The 20719-nt window shown below is 64.5% G+C and overlaps 1 protein-coding gene across 1 annotated transcript in view; it reads left to right on the forward strand.

Annotated features, from left to right (window-relative positions):
• COL11A2 (collagen type XI alpha 2 chain) overlaps window positions 1–20719 on the forward strand; it is a 66267-nt gene that overhangs the window by 42154 nt on the left and 3394 nt on the right. Inside the window, exons 40-65 of the mRNA XM_044425491.1 lie at window positions 726–833; window positions 3036–3125; window positions 4675–4728; window positions 6626–6733; window positions 7349–7456; window positions 7551–7604; window positions 7721–7774; window positions 8701–8808; window positions 8908–8961; window positions 9087–9140; window positions 10000–10053; window positions 10567–10620; window positions 11004–11111; window positions 12260–12313; window positions 12419–12472; window positions 12690–12743; window positions 13971–14024; window positions 15599–15706; window positions 16039–16092; window positions 16216–16269; window positions 16894–17001; window positions 18220–18273; window positions 18371–18406; window positions 18524–18577; window positions 19301–19568; window positions 20439–20551. Coding sequence (XP_044281426.1) covers window positions 726–833; window positions 3036–3125; window positions 4675–4728; window positions 6626–6733; window positions 7349–7456; window positions 7551–7604; window positions 7721–7774; window positions 8701–8808; window positions 8908–8961; window positions 9087–9140; window positions 10000–10053; window positions 10567–10620; window positions 11004–11111; window positions 12260–12313; window positions 12419–12472; window positions 12690–12743; window positions 13971–14024; window positions 15599–15706; window positions 16039–16092; window positions 16216–16269; window positions 16894–17001; window positions 18220–18273; window positions 18371–18406; window positions 18524–18577; window positions 19301–19568; window positions 20439–20551 — 2073 coding nt within the window. The remainder of the gene's footprint in view (window positions 1–725; window positions 834–3035; window positions 3126–4674; window positions 4729–6625; window positions 6734–7348; window positions 7457–7550; window positions 7605–7720; window positions 7775–8700; window positions 8809–8907; window positions 8962–9086; window positions 9141–9999; window positions 10054–10566; window positions 10621–11003; window positions 11112–12259; window positions 12314–12418; window positions 12473–12689; window positions 12744–13970; window positions 14025–15598; window positions 15707–16038; window positions 16093–16215; window positions 16270–16893; window positions 17002–18219; window positions 18274–18370; window positions 18407–18523; window positions 18578–19300; window positions 19569–20438; window positions 20552–20719) is intronic.

Here is a 20719-nt window from a genome sequence, read left to right on the forward strand (position 1 = left end):
AAACAGAGCGAGGCAGAAGGGGCCTCCAGGCCATCCAGTCTGACCCCAGCTCCAGCCCACTCTGCTCATAGAAACATAGAAACAGGGCGAGGCAGAAGGGGCCTCCCGGGCCATCTAGTCTGACCCCGGCTCCAGCCAGCTCCACTCATGACATGCCCATATGAACCTACCCAGCGCCTTAAATCTGCACCTGAGACCCTTCTGAGGGAGTCCCCTTCTCAGGAAATTCAAAGGGTGGTCACACAAAGCAGGGCCTTCTCTGCAGTGGCTCCCCAACTCCGGAATGAACCCCCCAGAGAGGTCCGCCTGGTGCCTTCCTTACAGTCTTTAGGCGCCAGGTGAAAGCCTTTTTCTTTCGGTGGTATTTTAATTTTATCTTGATCTATGTAGTATTTTAACTGGGGCTATGTAGTTATTGTAGCTCTTCTTATATTGTATTTGTATCTTTCATTCTATTCTGTATTTTATTTTGCCTTTTTTCTGCTGCAACCCACCCAGAGAATCTTATGGGGTTGGCCAGAAATGGAGTAAATAAATGAATAAGCCGCAGCTTGCCCTGTGGTTGGGGGGGGGGGTTTGCCGGCGGGGTCCGTCTGCACGGCCCAGGTGTGGGGCTGCTGGGGGCATGCGCTGTTGGACGGGGTGCCACTGGGGGGCACCGGAGGCGGAGGGCTGGGGATCTTCGGAGCTGCTGATTCGAGACCGCCCCCTTTTCTCCCCACCAGGGCGCCCCAGGAGAAACGGGCCCGATGGGGGAGAGGGGCCACCCCGGCCCTCCCGGCCCCCCTGGGGAGCAAGGTCTGCCAGGCCCATCCGGGAAAGAAGGGACCAAGGTAAAGGCTGGGGGGGGGAGGGGGCCGGGAGCCGGCGTGTGACTCGGTGCGGCCCGCCTCGCAGGGCTGTTGTGGGGGAATGGAGAGGGGAGCGTGGGGGCTGCCCCGCAGGAGGGGGGAGGCCAGGGCATGGGTGCCGCACGAGGCAGGACGTGCCGATGGGGTGGGTGGCTTTGGGGAGGTGGCGGAATGAGGGGCCGGCGTGTGAACCTGCGGCTTCCTCCTCCTCCTCGTGGCCGAGGGGGACTCAGGCGACCCGGGTTCAAGTCCCTGCTCAGCCAGGGAGCCCAGGTGGGTGACTCTGGGCCAGGCGCAGATGCTTAGCCCGGCCTTCCTCACAGGGTTGTTGTTTCGGGGGTAAGCTAGAGCAGGAGACGGCAAATGAAGGAGGCTGTCTTGAGTCCTTCCTAGGAAAAAAAGCAGGGTATAAGTTAATTAACTAAATAAAATTATTCGCCAGGCACGGGGCAGGGGGAACACCTTGCTAAGACAGGGCTGCAGGCAGCGGGGGCTGCTGACCCATCTGTCAGTGGGGCTCCTTATGGATGGCAGCTTTCATTCTGAGCTGTCCAGGTGCTATCCACAGTGCTCCACAGAGGCTATTCTAGTTTGGTGATGGACCACGATCAATTGCTGTGAAGCTCAAAGTGGAAACTGCAGTAGATAAGGAGCCCCACGGACTTGGGGTCCCCAGCACACCCCACCTCCCGATAGAAGCGAGGTTGGCCTGTTCAGTAGGAGAAGGGCTTGTCTCAGGAGGGCCACGCCTGGCCAGCCAGCACCCCGTGCCCACAGCTCCCTCGGTCCCTGGGCTCTCTGCCCCACACCGATCCGGTCACCCCCCCATGCTTCACCCCAAAACCCGTCAGCTGCAAGGGAAGCCTCTGGGGTCAGGCTTCTGGGCTGTCTCGTCGAACCCCCGTGCGGTGGCAGGGGTTTCCCAACCCTGGGCTGGCCAGGCCCCCCTGGGAGATCCCCAGCCCCCCGGCTGCTGCTCGGAGCCCTCCCACCACCGACCAGGAGGGGCAGCCCACCAGAGCCTGCCTCCTGGAAGCAGCCCTCCGTCTTTTCTTCACGCTCAAGATATTTTATTCATTTAAAATAATTTCCGTCGTCACGGGCCTAGAACAGTGATGGGGAACCATTTAGAGACCGAGTGCCCAAACTGCAACCCCAAACCCACTGATTTATCTCAAAGTGCCAACACCGCACTCAAACCTGAAAACTGAGGTTTTACTTTAGTAAAAAAAACTAAATAAGATGCTGCAGATTCAAAGATGCCAGCACAACATTAAAAGAATCTTAGTCTCTTAATTAGAGCATCTCTGTGCTAAATCTTAGATATTAAATTTCAATTTTTCATCAGAAAACTCAATGCTAAAATCTTGTGTTAATAACAACGAATGTTTTAACACTCACGGCCAGTCCAAGCAAATATATATATATATATATATCCTTGGCAGTGCACTGACCGGCCGTGCGAAGCTCGGGCGAGTCGCGGCTCGTGACGGCATCACCTGGCGCCGCTGCCCCTTCCCAAGCCTGCGCACGGCCCCCATGTGCGCTGCTCTCCAATGCTGGGCTGCTGGGCCATGCTGGGGCGACTGGGCTCGCGTGCCAAGGGAGAGGGCCCCGGGTGCCCCGTGAGGCAAGCGTGCCACGGTTCGCCCCCACTGGCCTGGGAACAGCAGAGCGACCCAGAGGAGCTCAAACCAGCCACAGACGGATGTGCTGCAAAGGCCTCCGCTTTCCCCCGGAGCCCGCCCGACACACCCGGCCCCGGGCCTCGCCTCGCCCCGAACCTGCTTCGCCCGGTCCCCATCCCGCCCCCCCGGTGTCGCCCGGGCGGCCCGGCTTGTCACAGCAAAGCGGGGCACCCGCCGCGCGGCTGGGGAGAGGCCCCGCCGGCTCGGGTGAGGGCGTGCTGGGCTCGTTCGCCGCAGTCCCACACAGCCGGCTCAGGCCCATCATCCTTGCCATGCCGCCGCCCCCTGCAGAGGTTGGGCGGAGGGTGGATGCTCTGCCACTCTTGGCGCTTCCCTCCGCATCCCTCCACCACGCTTCGCTGGAAAGGCGGGACCCGGCCGCTTCCTCCGCGCAACTGGGCTGGGCTGAGCCCCCCAGGGGCCACGTCTGCCTCGGTGTGCCGGCCACATGCCCAGCAGGTTGGGGGGCTGACGCGGCTTTCCGTTCCTGTTTCAGGGGGACCCCGGCACAACCGGCAGCCCGGGGAAAGACGGCCCGGCTGGACTGCGCGGCTTCCCCGGAGAACGGGGCCTTCCTGGGACTGCTGTAGGTACCTTCTGCCTCCCTTGCGAGGGACGGACGAACTGATTCGGGAAGCGTTGGAGCAGGGAGGGCTGGGTGGGGGGGTGGGAGGGGAGGGGAGGGGTTTCCTCTCCCTGGGAAAAAGACTGTTTCCAGGCGCAGCCGGTAGGATTGGCACTGTGGCCCGCTGGAAGTTCAGATATCCGCCCTTAAACCGAGATTATGGGTTTCCAAACACCAACACATCTGGTGCTTCTTAGAGAGGGCACCGCTGGAGCACGGAGAGGGCCACTCAGGGCTCTGGCTGCCTGCTACCCCTGTGGGCATGAGCTGCTGGGGAACATGGGTGGGGAGTGCTTTGCACCCATATCCCGCTCGAGGGTTTCCTACGAGCTGCCGGCGCGAGCACTGGCCACGCTGGCTGGCTGCGGTTCAGCTCTGCCGGTGTTCGTGGCCGCCCCCCATGGGCTGGGGTGCAGGCCCCCCGGAAGCCGAGGCTCCATTGGAGAGTCTTGGCCAAGAGCCGCTGAGGGAGCCCTCCGCCCGCACGGGGGCACCGGTTTGGCTGGCTCAAGTATCCTGCCCCCCACCCAGAGGGGCTTCCGGGGTGAGATCCATCAGCAGGAGCAGGCAGCCGCGGCCCCCCAGCTTGCAGCCGAAGAGGAAACGGCACGCAAGGACGGGCGTACAGGGAGGGGAGAGGAAAGGCGAGCGCTCGGCGGGGCTTCTTGAAGGGCCCGGCTCTCCACCCTCGTCTTCCTCGGTGCCGCTGGCAGAAACGGCTGCTGGGAGGGCGGCTTCAGCCCCTCCTCTCCAAGTCCTCCCCCCCCCCATGTGAGCCATTCCGGTATTCATCCCACGTGGGGGTGGGGGGGGCACACTGAGGTCTGGCTCCAAGCAGAGCCCTTGGCGAGGGCTTTCCACAGCCCCACGTGGAAGATGGGCTTGGCCACCCTTTTGCCCCCGCCGCGTTTCTTGGCTGCCCCTTTGAAGGGTGCCGCTCGGACGCCAGGGCACATCCATCCATTTTTCCTTCCACTGTTTTGCCCTGCTTCTTCGGGGGGGGGGGGGGGCTGTGTCTCGGTGAGACCACAGGCAGCCGCCAGTCCGCACGGTGCGCAGCCGTCCTCTTCAGCCGCCAGCCGATCGGCGCATCGCACTGCTGGCCGCGGCTCCCAGCCTGGGGAACGGCTCCCCCCGAGCCCGGCTGCAGCCACAAGGCCGGGATGCGGAGCAGAGCAGTTCTCCCAATGTCTATTAAAGAGGATGCCCCGATCTGCATAAAATCTGCCTATGCGGATGCTTTTTGAGCAATCCAGCAACCAACACAGGCTGGAGTATAAGGCCTCCTCAGTATTAGCTTTCCCAGAACAAAGAGCAAATGCGGATTCACCTAAAGGGGGTGAAATGCAGGTGGGGGCTGGGGGGGAGGGGGGAGCCCTTTCGCAAGTTTCTCATGGGTTATTTTGGGGGGTGGGGGGCCCTCGGCTCTGTCCCCTCCCCCCCCATCTGCACCAGTGCCCTGCAGCCTTTTGGGGGGCCGACTAAAGCTGTTTTCTCTCACCTCTTGCAGGGGGGGCCTGGACTGAAAGGCAACGAGGGACCCGCCGGACCCCCGGGACCCGCTGTGAGTGCTTCCGCCCCCGATCTTGCAGCTCTGTGCCCTGTGCCCCGTCCGACGTGTTGGGCCCCCCAGCTGGGGCGTGGCACCCCCTTTCTCTTTCCAGTGGTCAGGCGTGGGGGGGGGGTCAGGGAGCAGGCAACCCGCGAAGGCGCAGGCAGGGCAGGGGCCCTCGGCCCCCACGGCCCCTGCCGTTCCCACAAAGCCTTCGCTCGCTTTGCTCTCGTCCTCTGCACGCTCTCGGAAGCCCCGTTCTGCTTCCGACGCCGCAAAAATGGGACAGGACTGTCATCTAGCAAACTTTAAAAGCGGCAGGGGACCCCCGGGGGGCCGGAGAAAACGGACGCAAGGGTCCCGGGACAGCAGGACTGAATTCGCCCCTTGCAGCAGCCCCGGCTTCCCGGCGAGTCCGAGTTTGCGGATGTGGGACGCTTTTCCACACGGGTGGAACTGCGGCTTGGGCCAGGCCTGGACCTTGCGCAAAACGCAGGAAAAAAATCATTTATTTATGTATTAGGATATTTTTACCCAGTCCAATACGAGTTGTCTCTGGATGGCTTACAATATAATAAATACCTAATTAATGCATAAGACCATGACAAGATAAAATGTGAGTGAGGATCTGCCAAGAAAAACGTAATTAAAATATTCAAACTTTAAAATATTGGCTAAAGAAAAAGGTCTTGACCTGGTGCCAAAAAGCATATAATGTCTGTGGCAGGCGAACCTCTCTGGAAATGACCGAGGCTGTCCTTGCCGGATTAGAGCCCGAAGATTCATCAGTCCTGGCCCTCCCCAGTCCGAAACCTTCCAGATGTGCCGGCCTAAAGCCCCCCACCAGCCCGAATGGCCAGTGGTTGTAGCAACATGGAAACAGAGCGGGTCAGAAGGGGTCTCCCGGGCCATCTAGTCTGCCCCTGGCTCCAGCCGGCTCTGCTCATAGAAACAGAGCGAGGCAGAAGGGGCCTCCGGGCCATCTAGTCTGACCCCGGCTCCAGCCGGCTCTGCTCATAGAAACAGGGCGAGGCAGAAGGGGTCTCCGGGCCATCTAGTCTGACCCCAGGTCCAGCCGGCTCTGCTCATAGAAACAGAGCGAGGCAGAAGGGGCCTCTGGGCCATCTAGTCTGACCCCGGCTCCAGCCGGCTCTGCTCATAGAAACAGAGCGAGGCAGAAGGGACCTCCGGGCCATCTAGTCTGACCCCAGGTCCAGCCGGCTCTGCTCATAGAAACAGAGCGAGGCAGAAGGGCCTCCCGGGCCATCTAGTCTGACCCCGACTCCAGCCAGCTCTGCTCAGAGAAAGAGAGCGAGGCAGAAGGGGTCTCCCGGGCCATCTAGTCTGACCCCGGCTCCAGCCAGCTCTGCTCACAACGTGCCCACCATTGCATGTCCAGCCTGTCCTTGAACCCCCTCACCGGTGGGGCCTCAGCGACCTCCCGGGAAAGCCCATTCCACACCCTCGGGGTCCTGACCATCAGGAAGTGCTTCCTGGCACCGAATCGAACCTGGGTTCCCTGAGCTTTGCTCCATTGGAGGCATCCTGCCCTCCTCTGCAGTTGTAGGCCAGGCGGGAGAAATGTGGGCCGCCAGTTGTGGGGGGAAGAGACCCCACCCCGGTTCTGTGCCCTCCGGCCTCAGGCGACCCGAGCGGCAGACAGCCAGCCCAAAGCAACCGGGGCCGCTTGCTCCGGAAGGGCCTTCCAGCTCCTCCTTCCGGCCCGGTGCACGCAGAGCCCTGAGCCGTTGAAACCTTTCGCCCTGCGCATCCCACGCCCGGCTGTGCGTGCACCTTCTGCGTGGGGAGACCCTGCGCCGGCTTTGGGCATCCCGCTGCGCTGCGGTGGCCTGCGGCATCGCCCCCTTTCCGCCCCCGCTCGGCCTCACCTCTCGCTCCTTCCCCGCAGGGCTCTCCAGGGGAGAGGGGGGCAGCGGGGTCGGGAGGCCCCGTCGGGCCCCCGGGAAGACCCGGACCACAAGGACCGCCTGGCCCGGCTGGGGAGAAGGGCGTGCCTGTGAGTATACGTGGGGCAGGCCCCCGGGTCCTCCGGGGGAAGTGGGGCAAGCCGCTCAACGTGCGAGCTGGGGGCGGGGGGGGGGCGTGCCTCAGGCTCTGACTTTGCCAGCTAGGAAGACTGGCCCTGGAAGCCCCAAGCGTCTGGGGGCAGGATGGGCGGGGGGGGGGGTCTTCCGCTGGGCCTCAGTTTGCCTCCTGCGAAATGGGGCTTTTGCGGTGGGCGAGCTGTGCTTTAACATTCCTCGGCCTCCTGAGCCAGTGGTGGCTGGGGGAGGAAAGGGGGTCCGGGATCGGCCACACGCGCCTCAACCAGCCTCGGGAGGGGCAGGTGACTCCCACTCTGGGGCCGAGCGGCAGCCACGTGGCACATGGGCCCGCCAACCCTAGTCAGCCGCGGCTGCCCCTCTTGGGAAGGCGAGCAGGGCCAGTGGGATCTGGCTCCCCCCGCCCCGTGGATGCTGGGTGGGGAAGGCTTGCCTGCCCGGGCCTGGCCTGCCCGCCTTGGGGAGGCTCCCCCGTGCGAGGAGTGCGGGGCATCCGCCCCGGAAGGAGGGCCGGGGTGGGGATGATGGTGCTGGCAGCCGCTTCTAACACCCGTCTGTTTCTCCCGCAGGGCGAGAAGGGGCCCCTGGGCCCGGCTGGTCGCGACGGGGCGCAGGGCCCGGTGGGCCTGCCGGGCCCCGCAGGGCCACCCGGGGGTCCCGGCGAGGACGGTGACAAGGTGAGGGCCGAAGCAGCGCTGCCCCTGCGCATGTCCCCCCGCCCCCAAGCCTGGGCCCAGGGCCGATCTCACTGGCGCCGTCTTCTCTCCACAGGGCGAGGTGGGAGACCCGGGGCAGAAGGGCAGCAAGGGCGGGAAAGGCGAGCACGTGAGTCCGGGGCACCCCCAAACGTGGGGCTGCGGGCGGGAGAGGGAGCGGGGCGGGGCGGGGGGGGGGGGCTCTGCTTTGCCCCAGTGTTGTGACAGCTTCGTCTCCCCCCACAGGGTCCTCCTGGTCCACCCGGACCCCTGGGCCCCCCCGGACAGCCAGGCACTGCGGTAAGTCCCTGTGCGCAGGGGGGACCCTGCCCGGCAGGCAGGCAGGCGGCAAGGGGGCAGCCCCCTTTCCCTGGGGGGGGGGTCTGTGTGGGGCAGCTGTGCTCCGACGCCCTTCCTGTGGGGGTGGCTGCCCGGAAGAGTCCCCGGGTGCAGCCCATCCGCTGGGCACGGACCCCCAGGGGGGCTGATTGAGCAGGACCCCCTTCAAAAGCAGGAGGCATCCTGGCCCCCAGCCCAGGGGGCACCGCACTCCGATTGCAGGAGGCTGGGCCTGGAGCGGAGCGTCTGCTCTTGGCAAAACCCGGAACGCCCGCAGAAGCGCCGCTCTCGGCAGCAGAAATGGGCCGGAGCCTGATGCTCCATGTGGTGATGCTCAGCTCCCCTTCCGCCCTCCCGGGTCCCACCCGAGCCCCGCGGGGGGAAATTCTCCCAGCAGCCCCTCCTGGCCTTTGGCCGGGGCTTCTCCCACCCTCGGAGCAGCAGGAGGGAGGGGCAGCCCGGCTCCCTGTCCCGGAGGCCTCAGGGGGGACCCCGCCTGGTCCCCGGGGAGGGCCTCTCGCCCCCCACCACCTCTGCAGCGGGGCCCGGGTGGCCCCTCCGCTTCCCGGCTGGGTGCCGGGTGCCCGATCCCGCTTCAGGGCTGGGTGGCCAGATGGCAGCGCCCCCGTTCAGAGAGACGCTGAGGGGCCGCGTGGCAGGAGGGGCCCAGCCACCCCCCTGCGGTGCGGTGCGGACTCTCCCCCGTCCACGCCCCGACCGCCGCTCTTCCGGGCTGCCGTGGCCACGCAGCTGAAGCCCGGCTGCTGTGCGAGCCCCCGTGGTGCCGTGGGAGAGCGGCTCGCCGTGCCGTGGTCTCCCTGCAGCTCTTCCCGGCTCCCGGGATGTGTGGGTCCCTTCCGACCGAGCCCCATCTTGCCTCCTCCTAGGGCGCTGACGGGGAGCCCGGAGCCAGAGGCCCACAGGGCCACTTCGGGGCCAAGGGGGACGAGGGGACGCGAGGCTTCAATGGCCCCCCAGGGCCAGTAGGCCTGCAGGTGAGTAACGCCCCCCCCCCCTGCAGCCCCCCCCCCTTCCCATTCTGCCCCCCAGGGCACCGCCCTCCGACGCTTCCTAACTTCTCTCTCGCCGGACAGGGTATGCCTGGACCCTCTGGAGAAAAGGGTGAGACCGGAGACGTGGGGCCCCTGGTAAGCACCCCTTCCGCGCTCCCCATCCCTGCCCCACCACCTCCTTCTCCGGGGTTTTGGGAGCTCCTTGAGCATCCAGGACAGACGTGAGCACCGCTGCTCCTAAACAAGCGCTCTTCACACAGGGACCCCCGGGACCCCCAGGACCACGAGGCCCGGCCGGACCCGCAGGAGCCGACGTGAGTGTGCACCCCCCTCCCCACCCCCTTGCTTACTTTCACAGCTGACCTCAGCTTTTTTTCTCATTGATTTGTTTTGACTGAAGTTCACCAAAGCGAATTTAAATAAAGACCAAACAAATGCACCAAAATTACTAGTTGCTTATATGCAAATATCCAAATATCAGAGTGCACTGATTGTGTATAAGCAGCCCAAATATTGGTAGATATGTCTGCAGAAGAACGATGCTTACATGCCCTCTGTCCCACTGGTGGGTATCCAGTCCTCTGCATTCTAGGTGAGCTTTTATCGTTCCATGGAAACATAGAAACAGGGTGAGTCAGAAGGGGTCTCCCGGGCCATCTAGTCTGACCCCGGCTCCAGCTGGCTCTGCTTATTGAAACATAGAAACAGAGCGAGGCAGAAGGGGCCTCTGGGCCATCTAGTCTGACCCCGGCTCCAGCTGGCTCTGCTTATTGAAACATAGAAACAGAGCGAGGCAGAAGGGGCCTCTGGGCCATCTAGTCTGACCCCGGCTCCAGCCAGCTCTGCTCATAGAAACAGAGCGAGGCAGAAGGGGTCACCCGGACCATCTAGTCTGACCCCGGCTCCAGCCGGCTCCGCTCACGACATGCCCGCCATGTGCACGTCCAGCCTGTCCTTGAACACCCTCACCGGTGGGGCCTCAACCGCCTCCCGGGGAAGCCCATTCCACACCCTCGGGGTCCTGACTGTCAGGAAATTTTTCAAAGTATTTTTGGGGTACAAATAAAGGGATCCTGCACAGCACAGAAACAGTTCAAGGTGTTCGAGTGTCCTGAAGTCTGTTAATGTTTGACATCAGTTGTAACAAATTCTGGATCTCTCCCCGCACCGCAGGGTCCACAAGGCCCCCCAGGAGGCATCGGAAACCTCGGTCCCCCCGGGCAGAAGGTAAGTGGCCGGCAGCCGGGCTCCTTGGGGCCGGGAGCCAGAAGTCCTGGGCTTCCTGCGGAGAGTGTGGCATGAGGAGGGGGCTGGCTGGTGGGGAGGGGCTTCGGGCTCTGCCGCTTTTCCCGGGTCTGGGGCTGAGCTGCAGATCTCCCTGGAGGGCAGGCGTCTCCTCTGTGAGGGTGCCCAGCTCTGGGGTTCGGGCTCCTCAGAGATGTCTCCTCCCAGCACCAGTTCTGGGGTACGAGGGACAAGCCGGAGCCTTCCTCTTGCAAGCATGCAGTGGATCATTCCCCTTCCTGCCATTTCTGTCCGTTTTTGCCTATTATGGGTTGCCTTCTGGGGCAGGCCTGCTTATTTGCACCGGGCTGCCTGAATCGTCAGCCATTTCCAGACCGTTTACGGGGCGGATGCCAATTACTCGAATAAACGTGGGCAGTGAAGAAGCCGAAGATGGGAGTGGGGGGGGAGCGCTTGTAGTGGGACTGGACTGCTAACCCCCTCCTCCCGTTTCAGGGCGAGCCCGGCGAGCAAGGGGGTCCCGGGGTCCCCGGAGAGCCTGGAGGAAAGGTGAGGCTCCCCGCTTCTCCCCACGAGCCATTCGGGCCTGCGTACCGCTCTACGCGCATGGCTGGAGGGCACCCCAGGAGAGCCGGGACCCCGTGCCCCCACCCAGCCCCCGCACGATCCAGCACGCACCATGACTGGGGCACGGGTGAGACTCCCAGGCCTGGAGGCCTGCTGGACAGACAGGGAGCCGGCCGCATCGCCCCGATGCGAAGACCCCACCCCTGCGTCCGGTTCCCCGCGTCCGTCGCACGTCCCAGACAGAACCAGGCCTGGATTGGGCCGTTCCCCTGAGCGGGACCGGGCTCGTCCCCTCGAACGGCCCCTCCGAGCACGCGGGGCTTCCGTGCGGCTGCCGTGACTCACCGCCGTTTCTCTCCTCCCAGGGCCCACGGGGCGAAAGGGGGGAGAAAGGAGAGGCCGGAGCTGCCGGGGTGCCCGGGCCCCCGGGCGGAAAAGGCCCCCGCGGAGATGACGGCCCCAAGGGCAACCCCGTAAGTGGCCTGTTGCGGCGGTCGGGGCGGAGGGGGGGGCTCGGGGGGGGGGGGCTGGCCGTGGCGCCCTGGTTTTAACGCTGCCGGTTCTTCGCGTGTTTATGGTTTCAAAAACACGCACGTCTGCTTGATCCGGCTGGGGAGCAATGCTCTTCCTCGCAAACCGATGCCCCTCTGGAAAACCGTGGCGTGTGTCCAGTGGAAAGCCACACTCCAGCAGCATCCAAAGCTCCCAGAAATATTACACTCAAACCGTGCTGCCTGTAACAAATAGAATCAGCCACCCACGTTTTTTCTGCAGAAACATAGCAGCAGAGCGAGGCAGAAGGGGTCTCCAGGCCATCTAGTCTGACCCCGGCTCCGGCCGGCTCTACTCAGAGAAACACAGAAGCAGAGCGAGGCAGAAGGGGCCTCTGGGCCATCTAGTCTGACCCCGGCTCCAGCCGGCTCTGCTCATAGAAACATAGAAACAGAGCAAGGCAGAAGGGGCCTCTGGGCCATCTAGTCTGACCCCGGCTCCAGCCGGCTCTGCTCATAGAAACATAGAAACAGGGCGAGGCAGAAGGGGCCTCCGGGCCATCTAGTCTGACCCCGGCTCCAGCCGGCTCTGCTCATAGAAACATAGAAACAGAGCGAGGCAGAAGGGGCCTCTGGGCCATCTAGTCTGACCCCGGCTCCAGCAGGCTCTGCTCATAGAAACATAGAAACAGAGCGAGGCAGAAGGGGTCTCCCGGGCCATCTAGTCTGACCCCAGCTCCAGCCGGCTCTGCTCACAGAAACATAGAAACAGAGCGAGGCAGAAGGGGCCTCCGCGCCATCTAGTCTGACCCCGGCTCCAGCCAGCTCTGCTCATGGAAACAGAGCGTGGCAGAAGGGGTCTCCCGGGCCATCTAGTCTGACCCCAGCTCCAGCCGGCTCCGCTCACGACCTGCCCACCTTGCCAGCCTATCTTTGAACACCCCCACCGATGCAGGCGATTCTTTGATTCCTTATCACCTGCAAGGGGCCTCTCCCACCTGTTCGGAGCTGCAAGATGGGTCCGTTCCACCGTCGCTTCCCAGAGCAAGCTGGGCACACCTGTGTGTTCCCAGTTACGTCTTGGGGACCGGGAAGGCTGGGGCTTAACGGGTCTCCTTCCTCTCCATCAGGGTCCCGTCGGTTTTCCCGGCGATCCAGGCCCCCCCGGCGAAATGGGACCCCGGGTGAGTATCCCCCGTCCTCCTGGCCACCGGCCCCTTCCCCACCTCCGTGGAGGAGGCGTGAGGATCGGGGCCCCGGCCAACCGTGCCTTTGCTGCTCTCCAACAGGGCCAAGACGGAGCCAAGGGCGACCGAGGGGAAAGCGGCGAGCCCGGAGAAGCGGTAGGTGACCTGCGGCTGCTTCCGAGCCAGTCCTCTGCTGCCCCCGGCCCACGGCGGCTCCGGGCCTCATCCCCTCGCCCTGTTTTCCAAACCGAAGCCGGACGGCGATCAGAGCCCTTCACGCAGGCCACCCACCGGACGGGGCCTTCCTCTCCTCCCAGCGAGCACTGAGCTGGTGCTACGCTGGCCTGGTTTGATTTTCTCCCTCTCCCCGCAGGGGTCTCCTGGTCCCACGGGCGAGAACGGCCCCCCCGGCCCGCTGGGAAAGAGGGTAAGTCGCGGCTGGGGTGTCTGGACCTCGTTGAGGCCGATCCGCTGAGCTTCGGGGACTGTTGCCCTTCCTTTGCCCCGTCATCCGCTCCTGATGGAAATGGGCTTTTAGCAAGGATTTTGCTCTCGGGTTTGAGAAAAACAGGCCCCAAGATGTGCGACCCATGTGATTCAAAAAAAGAGACGGAGTTGTTGGCCTGCTAAGGGGGCCTCTGGCCGGGGGCCTGAACCCCAGATGCTCTCGAGTGGCTTTCCCCAACCAGGCGCCCTCAGAATGCGTCGGACTTCAACTCCCAGTATTAATTTCATTTCTTAATTCAAAGCTTTTATATGCCATCCTAGTATGAAAATACCTCAGGACGGCTTACAGTGCTTGAAAAACAATTTCAAACAACAACAACTTCAAACAGGCAAATTGGAACAGTAATAATATATAAAATAATAAACCATAAATCACAAAACAGAACAAGAGCGACCCAGCATTAAAAGCGATTGATTTTAAAATGCCGTTTAAATCAAAAGGTTTTGACCTGGCGCCGAAAAGAGGATAAGCTTGGCGCCAGGCGTAACTCTCTGGGAAGTACATTCCATTGAGCCAACTAACAGCTGTGCTGGCTGGGGATGATGGGGGTTGTATTCTCGCACATCCAGGGGGCTCCTGGTCAGGGAGGGCTGAGCTGGACAGAATATCAGAATATTGGCGCTTCCCAAAGTCACGTCAGGAGGGCGCCTGCGCCTGCCCTCGTGCCAGGCCGGGGTCCCTGGCCGGCTCAGCACCGGCCCCGATGCTGCACCCCCAAGCCCTGAGGGGGGGCGGGGGTGGCAGGGCCAAGCCTGGTGCTACAGACCCCTTCCTGGTGGGGCCTGCCCCCGACTCTGCTGCAGCAAGGGAATTGCCGTCCCCTCCTGGAGCCTTTCCCCCGGACCAGCGGGACCAGCTGCCCGCCAGGCACAAGGCCATCGGAGGAGCCCAGGCTCCGTGGCCCATGTTCCACCCTCCCGGGGAGCGCATCTGCAAGCAGGACCGGACGCAAAGCGTCCTCTCGCCCACGTTCCCCGGCAACTGCTGTGAGGAGGCACACGGCCCCTGGAGGTGGCGCAGGGTCCTGAGGACCAGCCGCCTCCACCCTGGACCCCTGGCGGAGCCTGTCCTGGGGAGGGTGGGGTGGGGGGCTGCCGCATCGCCCGGGTCCCACGCTGACTGCCATCTCGCCGCATCTCCCCACAGGGCCCGGCCGGCACCCGCGGCCCCGAGGGACGGCAGGGGGAGAAAGGCAAAAAGGTGAGTGTCCCGCCGGCTGCCGAGGAGCCTCGAGGCTGCAGGGGCAGCCGGGCAGGGGGGCGGCCTGGAGGATGCGGCTCAGCCGCCAGCCGAGGGCAGGGAAGGGGCAGCCGGCGCCCCGGGGGGGATGTGCCCCCATCGCACGCGTGGCCCTCGCCACGCAGGGGCCGCGCTCCCACCCTCTCCCGGGGCAGAAGGGGTGGCTCCCTCGCCCTCGCACCCCCCAGGCGGCCTGAGGGAGGCTGCCTCCGTGGGACCCCCTTCCCCAATTCCGGTCGCTGCTCATCGTACGGAGCCGAGCGCCTCCCCCCCGCCCCCCCGATGGCCAAAGGGCAGGTCTGCTAAGGCGAAAGTTTCCGCAAGGCGAGCTTTGGTTTTTCTCCCGTAACCGGAAAGGCGGGAAGCGCAAACGGCAAAGGCAAAGGCAGACCTGGAATTCAGCTCCCAAAGGGAGGCATCAGACCCCTGACAGGCTTGGTCCACGGCCCGGAAGCGGCCCTGGGGGTGCTGCTCGAAAGGGCAGCGTGACGTTCTGCTCGCGAGCAGGCCGCTCGTCTCAGACAGGCAGTGCGGTGACGCCGGAGCAGGGAGCTCCCACGCCCGGGCCCTCGGTCCAGGATGCCGCGTCCCCCCAACTCCGGGAGCTCTGCTCTCCCAAAGAGAGCGAGCCAAGAGGGCGGTCGGTGCCATGAGCTGGGCGTCCCCTCCCAGACACGGCAAGCACTCCCGTAATAATTAAGACGGTCTTTATTCCACACAGCTGCCAGGTATTCACAAACCCTGGAGCACAAACTCCGGGTAGAGAGCTGAGCCCTCGCTCTGCCCCCCTTTACCCAAAGCACTGCTTATGATCCCTTCGGGGCTGGTCTCTGGAGGGGGCGCGCCATGGGAGCGGGCGCACCGGGGCCCCGGAGTGGTCCAGCCGGCGGGCGCGTCAAGGGGCCCTCGCATTCACGTCTCCCGGGGTGTCGAACTCTCCTCCCGAGGAACCCTCCGCAGCCTGTTCCCCACCATCAGGTGTGGGAGCGGGCTCAGAGGGGGATCCTGTCCTGGAAGGGCTTGATCCCGCGCTCCTGGGAGAGTCTGGGCCGCCAGGGCCTTGCTGGTCTCAGCAGCTCCCGTCTCAGAGTGAGGACTCTGAGCCGCCACTGGGACAACTCTCCGCTCCCCCTCCTCTGAGCCTCACCCCTCGTTCCCGCCAGAGCCCTCCATCTCTCCTGCCGCCTGGGGATCCCATCCAAGTGCGTGCGCACGGCCGTTGGGCCCCCGCTGAGCATCCTGCTGGGGGTGGAAAAGGGGGAGATTCTGGATGGGGCATTGCGCCCCCCCCCCCCCACATGCTTCCTCTCGGAAGTTAGGACCGCTGGATTAAATCAGAAATAAATCGGAGGTTTAGAGCAGAGAGCAAATGTGGGCTCTGTTTAGAGGTTTCCCGGGGGAGCTGTGCAAAATTTCCGGCCGGCGTACGGGACGCTGCGGAAGAGCCGCCTGGGGGTGCTTAGCACGGTGGACTCGGTGGGCCAGGGGAGGCGAGGTGTATGCCGGCCACCACTTCTCCGCTCTGCCGTTCCTAGGGAGAACCGGGTGCGCTGGGACCCCCCGGGAAGACCGGGCCGGTGGGCCCGCAGGGAGCTCCCGGGAAGCCAGGAACCGACGGGCTGAGGGGCCTCCCTGGATCCGTGGTAAGGGGCCGGGCCTGGGTGCCTGGACTCTCAGGGGAGGGGCAGGCTCACCGGGGTGCCTCTGTGGGGGAGGTGGGCCAGCGGGGGGGGGGGCAAAGGCTTTCGGGGGGCTCTGCGGGAGGACTTTGAGCAGGGAAAGGGAAGGGAATGGCAGGGAGGCAAGAGCCTGGCCGGGAGGGCGCCCTGCTGTGGGAAGGTGCCTGCCCGGTTGGTTCCCTGCCTGCCTGCGGAGGGCGATGGGGATTGGGGGGCAGGAGCGGGCCTCTGTGGGCAGAGGGGTGAGTAGGATAGGCTGGGGGGCACTTCTGAATGCTCTGTCCCTTCCCTTGCAGGGGGCACAAGGCAAGCCGGGCTCCCCAGGACAGGCCGGGCCCCCAGGGCCAGCGGTGAGTGGCTGGCTGGCTGGCTGGCTGGCTGGGGGAGTGGGCCGGGCGTGGGGTGGGAAGCAGGGTCGGGCTGGCTGGCGGGGGGGGAGCCGGCATCATCCCTGGCCTGGTCTCTTCCCACAGGGCCCCCCCGGCTTGCCAGGACTGCGAGGGGACTCCGGGCGCAAAGGAGAGAAGGTGAGAGGACGCTTCCATGCTTACCTTGCCAGTCTTGCGTTTCCGCCTTGGCCTGGTCGCTACCGGCGATCGGAAAGTCCACGCAGGCGAGTGAGGGACTGTGGAGGTGGGACAGATCGCTCCGTCCCTTCTGCTCCGGCCGGCTTGATCGCTTGCTGGCGTCACAGGGCTGCAGACCAGCCTTCCCCAGGGTACTGACCGCCAGGCGTGTTGGACCGCAGTTCCCAGCATCCCCAGCCAGGCTGGGGAAGGCTGCTCTAGAAGACTAGTAGCCCATGAATCTCTGCTGGCTGCAGAAGAGGGAAGGCCAGAGAGGGATGCCCCGGCCTTTCCGCCAGCCTCCACTGGTGCGAGGAGGGGCGCAAGGTGTCCCACGAAGGAGGATGGGCCGGGGCTTCCCAGGCAGTGGCCGGGATGGGCGAGAGCAGGAATCTCTCCAGCGTGGGAGCAGCGAGAGGGCGTGCGGGGGCCGTGGGGGGCTTTGGGGCGGCACTGGGGCCTGTGCGGGATCTGGGCAAGGGGGCACGGAGCCGGGGGGAAATTGGGGTGAAATGGGCCGGCCGCCCGCCCGCCTGGGCTCTCCGGAGGGTGAGGCCCGTCCAGTAACCTGCGACTCTCCCGCAGGGCCACCCCGGCCTCATCGGCCTCATCGGACCGCCGGGAGAGCAGGGGGAGAAGGGAGACCGCGGCCTGCCCGGCCCCCTGGGCAGCAAGGGCCACAAGGGAGAGACTGTGAGTACCGGGGGCCGAGAGGCCAGCTGGGGACGGGGGCTGCCGGGATCCCAGCCGGGGGAAGAGCCAGAAATGCAGCCGCCGTTCTCAGAAAGCATGCAAGCCGGGCTTGACTCCCAGAACAATTTTCCTTGTGAAAGAAAACTCGTTAAAAGCAGAATTTCGAGCAAATCATGCCCATAGTTCCTGTCCGGCATGCGCATTATGCACAGTTGGGAAAGTCGCAGTGGCACCCGAGTCCAGTTTCCCGAGGAACCTGCTGCTCCGCGGCCCTTTAGTCCTGAGCAGTGTGCACCTGGCTCTCTCTCATGCTCCTCTGGGGACGGGAGGACCCCGGGGCCACCCGGACCCGCCTCCGGCTGCCGCCAGGGCAGGACATCTGCCGCCAAAGCATCCGTGGCCACCCGGACGCCAAGCCCTGTGAAGGCCCCTTGGCTAAGATCTCGGGGCGAGCAGTCCAGAAGGCGGCGGGCGGAACGCTCTCCGCGGAGACACCCTCAGCTGCAGAACTTCCCATCATCCCCGGCAGCCAGCCGGATCCACCCAGCCGGGCTGCGGCGGCCCATCTCTGTGGCTGCCAGGCATGGAGCGGGTGCACCCCCGGAAAAGCACGGAAAGCCGGGGAGCTGCGCGCTTCCAGGCGGACAGCTGGGTCCGGCCCCATCCGTTCGTTCCGGCATCCCGGAGCGGTTCAGAGCCAACGATCAGACAAGCCACCGTGCTTGCGAGAACCCAGGGCACGGAAGCACATGATGCTCAGGGCTTGGCCCGTGGCAGGGTGGCCACCGTTCCCGAGGGAGGGGGCGCCACCAGAAGGGTCCCACACTGCCGCCCAGTGAGGCTCGGCCGCCCCCCTCCCATGATGGAAGCCGTACGAGAGGCGAGCCGGAAGAGTCCGAGGGCTGCCCCGCTGCCTCCTGGAGGCCTCCAGGGGAGCCCCCCGCCTCCCTGGTGGGGGTCCCCTTGCTGTGCCGCGCTGGTGGTCCAGACGCTCTTCCGGAGGTCCAGCCGGAACGCCGCCTCCTGCCACTCGCCCCACATCCCAGTGGTTGGGGGCGCCCCATGGCTCCAAGGGGAGCTTGCAAAGGGAAGGGTGAGGGGCTGGGGGCTCAGGGGCCATCCTCGCTCGGTCAGGTCTGCCGTGGGCGGGCGGACGGGGTGGGAGCCCGGATCCCTGGGTCTTGGGGGTCACGTTCTTCCTCTGCTCTTTCCCCACAGGGCATCTCCGGCCCGACCGGCCCCATCGGCCCCGGTGGGCCCCCCGGACTTCCCGTAAGTGCCTCCGGCCCTCTGGCCCTCCCTCCCCCCTCTCCCCTCCCTCCCTCCCTCCCTCCTTGAGTGGCAGGACTGACCTCTTCTTCCTTTCCAGGGTCCCCCCGGCCCCCAAGGCGCTAAAGGAGCCACGGTGAGGACCCCCCATCCCACACAGCCCCCCACCTGCAGGGCGGGTGAGCGAGCGAGCGAGCGAGTGAACGCCCTGGTCTCCCTCCCAGAGCGCTAACCTCTTGGCTTCTCCTTCCAGGGTCAAGCAGGACCCAAAGGCCAGCGAGGGGTCCCCGGACCACCCGGGCAGCCGGTAAGCCCCCCACCCCACCCCACCCCACCCCACCCGAACGGTCTAGGCGTGTGGGCCCACACAGACGGAGGACAGCCGTCATCCTCGCTTCCGAGCGGAGCTCCCCGTGGCCTTCAGGCGGAAATATTTCTTTTTTATTTATTAAAAGCTCTTGTATGCCGTCCTATTATACAAGATCTCAGGATGGCTTACCCTATTTAAAAGGACTCTTAAAACAACAATTTCAATAAATAATAGAACAGAACAGAACGATAAATCACAACACAAGCAGAGCGGCTGAAGATTAAAAGCTGTTAAATTTGAAAATACTGTTTAAATAAAATGGTTTCGGCCGTCGGGTGTACCGACCGAATCCGGCAAGATGAATAGTTCAATCTCGGGACCTGAAACATTCCGGTACCTAAAATTTCGGTGCAAACAGTACCTAAAACCTGGGTTTTCTATAGCACTTCCACCCCGCGCCCTGCCTGCCAAGCCAGTGGGCTTCCCAGCGAAGCTCGAAACGACGGGATTCCAGTTTTGAAACAAGGCCCCAGGATGCAGATGTGTGATTTGCCCCAAAGCCCCCGTTGCGGCGCCCCGATGAGCAGCGCTGCTTGGGGGTCCCGGGCCTCCCTTTCATGCCCCTGCCCGGCCGGTCCCCCCACCAGAGGCTAGTGGGGGCGGGCGCTGGGGCCCCAATCCGCCCGTCCCGCTCTCACTGCCCCCGCCCCGCTGCCACAGGGCCCCCCGGGCGAGGTCATCCAGCCGCTGCCCATCCAGCGGCCCAGGAAGAGCCGGCGCTCCGTCGACGCCAGCCAGATCGTACCGGAGGAGGAGATGGCGTCGGACGCGGCCGGACGCGGGGCCCCCCGGGGCCTGGAGGAGGTCCACGGCTCCCTGCACTCGCTGCGGGAGGAGATTGAGCTGATGCGCAAGCCCCTGGGCACGCCGGACAGCCCTGCCCGCACCTGCCAGGACCTGCACCTTTGCCGCCCGGAGCTCCCCGACGGTGGGTGTGGGGGCCGGCCACCGGGCCTGCCGGTGGGGGGGGGGGGGTCCCCCCCTTTTTGTCCCCGGGGGGGGGGAGGAAGGGGGGGGGGGGGGGGGGCAGAACAGGCAGCTCGAGCAAGTGAGCCAAGCTTCGGGCCTCTGGATGAAGCAAAGCAGCATTTCTAAATGAACCCACGGAGGGAGATCCTTCCTCCTGAAGAAGGACCCAGGCAGCCAGAAGCCGCACCAGATCAGAGCGAAGGCCTCTTGCCCGGTGTCCGCGTTCCTTCCGGTGGCCCTGAGTGCAGCCGAGCCCTCGAACAGCAAAGGGAAACTGGGCCAAGGTTCAGCATGCAGATTTTGATGTCTGGATTACAAATTCTAGCATTCCAAGAACAAGATGGACAAACAGAGAAGCAGAGCGAGTCGGAAGGGGCCTCCCGAGCCATCTAGTCTGACCCCCGGCTCCAGCCGGCTCCGCTCACGACATGCCCACCCTGTGCTTCCCTGGGAGGTGGTTGAGGCCCCACCGGTGGGGGTGTTCGAGGACAGGCTGGACATACGCATGGTGGGCACGTCGTGAGCGGAGCCGGCTGGAGCCGGGGTCAGACTAGATGGCCCAGGGACCCCTTCCGATTCGCTCTGTTTCTCAATATGAAGCAGTAAGAAATATGAAATGAATCCATTAAGAGACAAGACGATGCATTTATGAAAGGACGGTCGCCAGGGCACCGAGAGCTTGTGGCACAGCGCAGACACAGCTTTGGCAGAGCTGGGGGAGGGGACCCACCTGGGGGAGGCGACTGGCCGGGCCCACGGGCTCCATCCTCGCGGGGGGGAGGAGGCCTCCGCAGCCAGGCAAGACTGGAGCCGCTCTCTCCCCTTCTAGGCGAGTACTGGATCGACCCCAACCAGGGCTGTGCACGCGATTCCTTCAAGGTCTACTGTAACTTCACGGCTGGCGGCGAGACGTGCGTGTTCCCCAGCCGGGAGAGCCGGGAGGTAAGCAGCGCGGGAGGCCGGGAGGGGGGCCAGCTCTCCTGGCGGCCCCATGGCGAGCCACACGGTGCCTGAAGGTCTCCACCTTTGGAGGGGATGCTGGACTCGCCGGCCGGAAGCGCAAAGCGGTCCCCGTGAGAGGCAAGGCAGCTGCTGACACCCCAGGAGTGG

Source organism: Varanus komodoensis, unplaced genomic scaffold (genome assembly GCF_004798865.1).
Source record: "Varanus komodoensis strain SLA01 unplaced genomic scaffold, ASM479886v1 scaffold156, whole genome shotgun sequence".
NCBI lineage: Eukaryota > Metazoa > Chordata > Lepidosauria > Squamata > Varanidae > Varanus > Varanus komodoensis.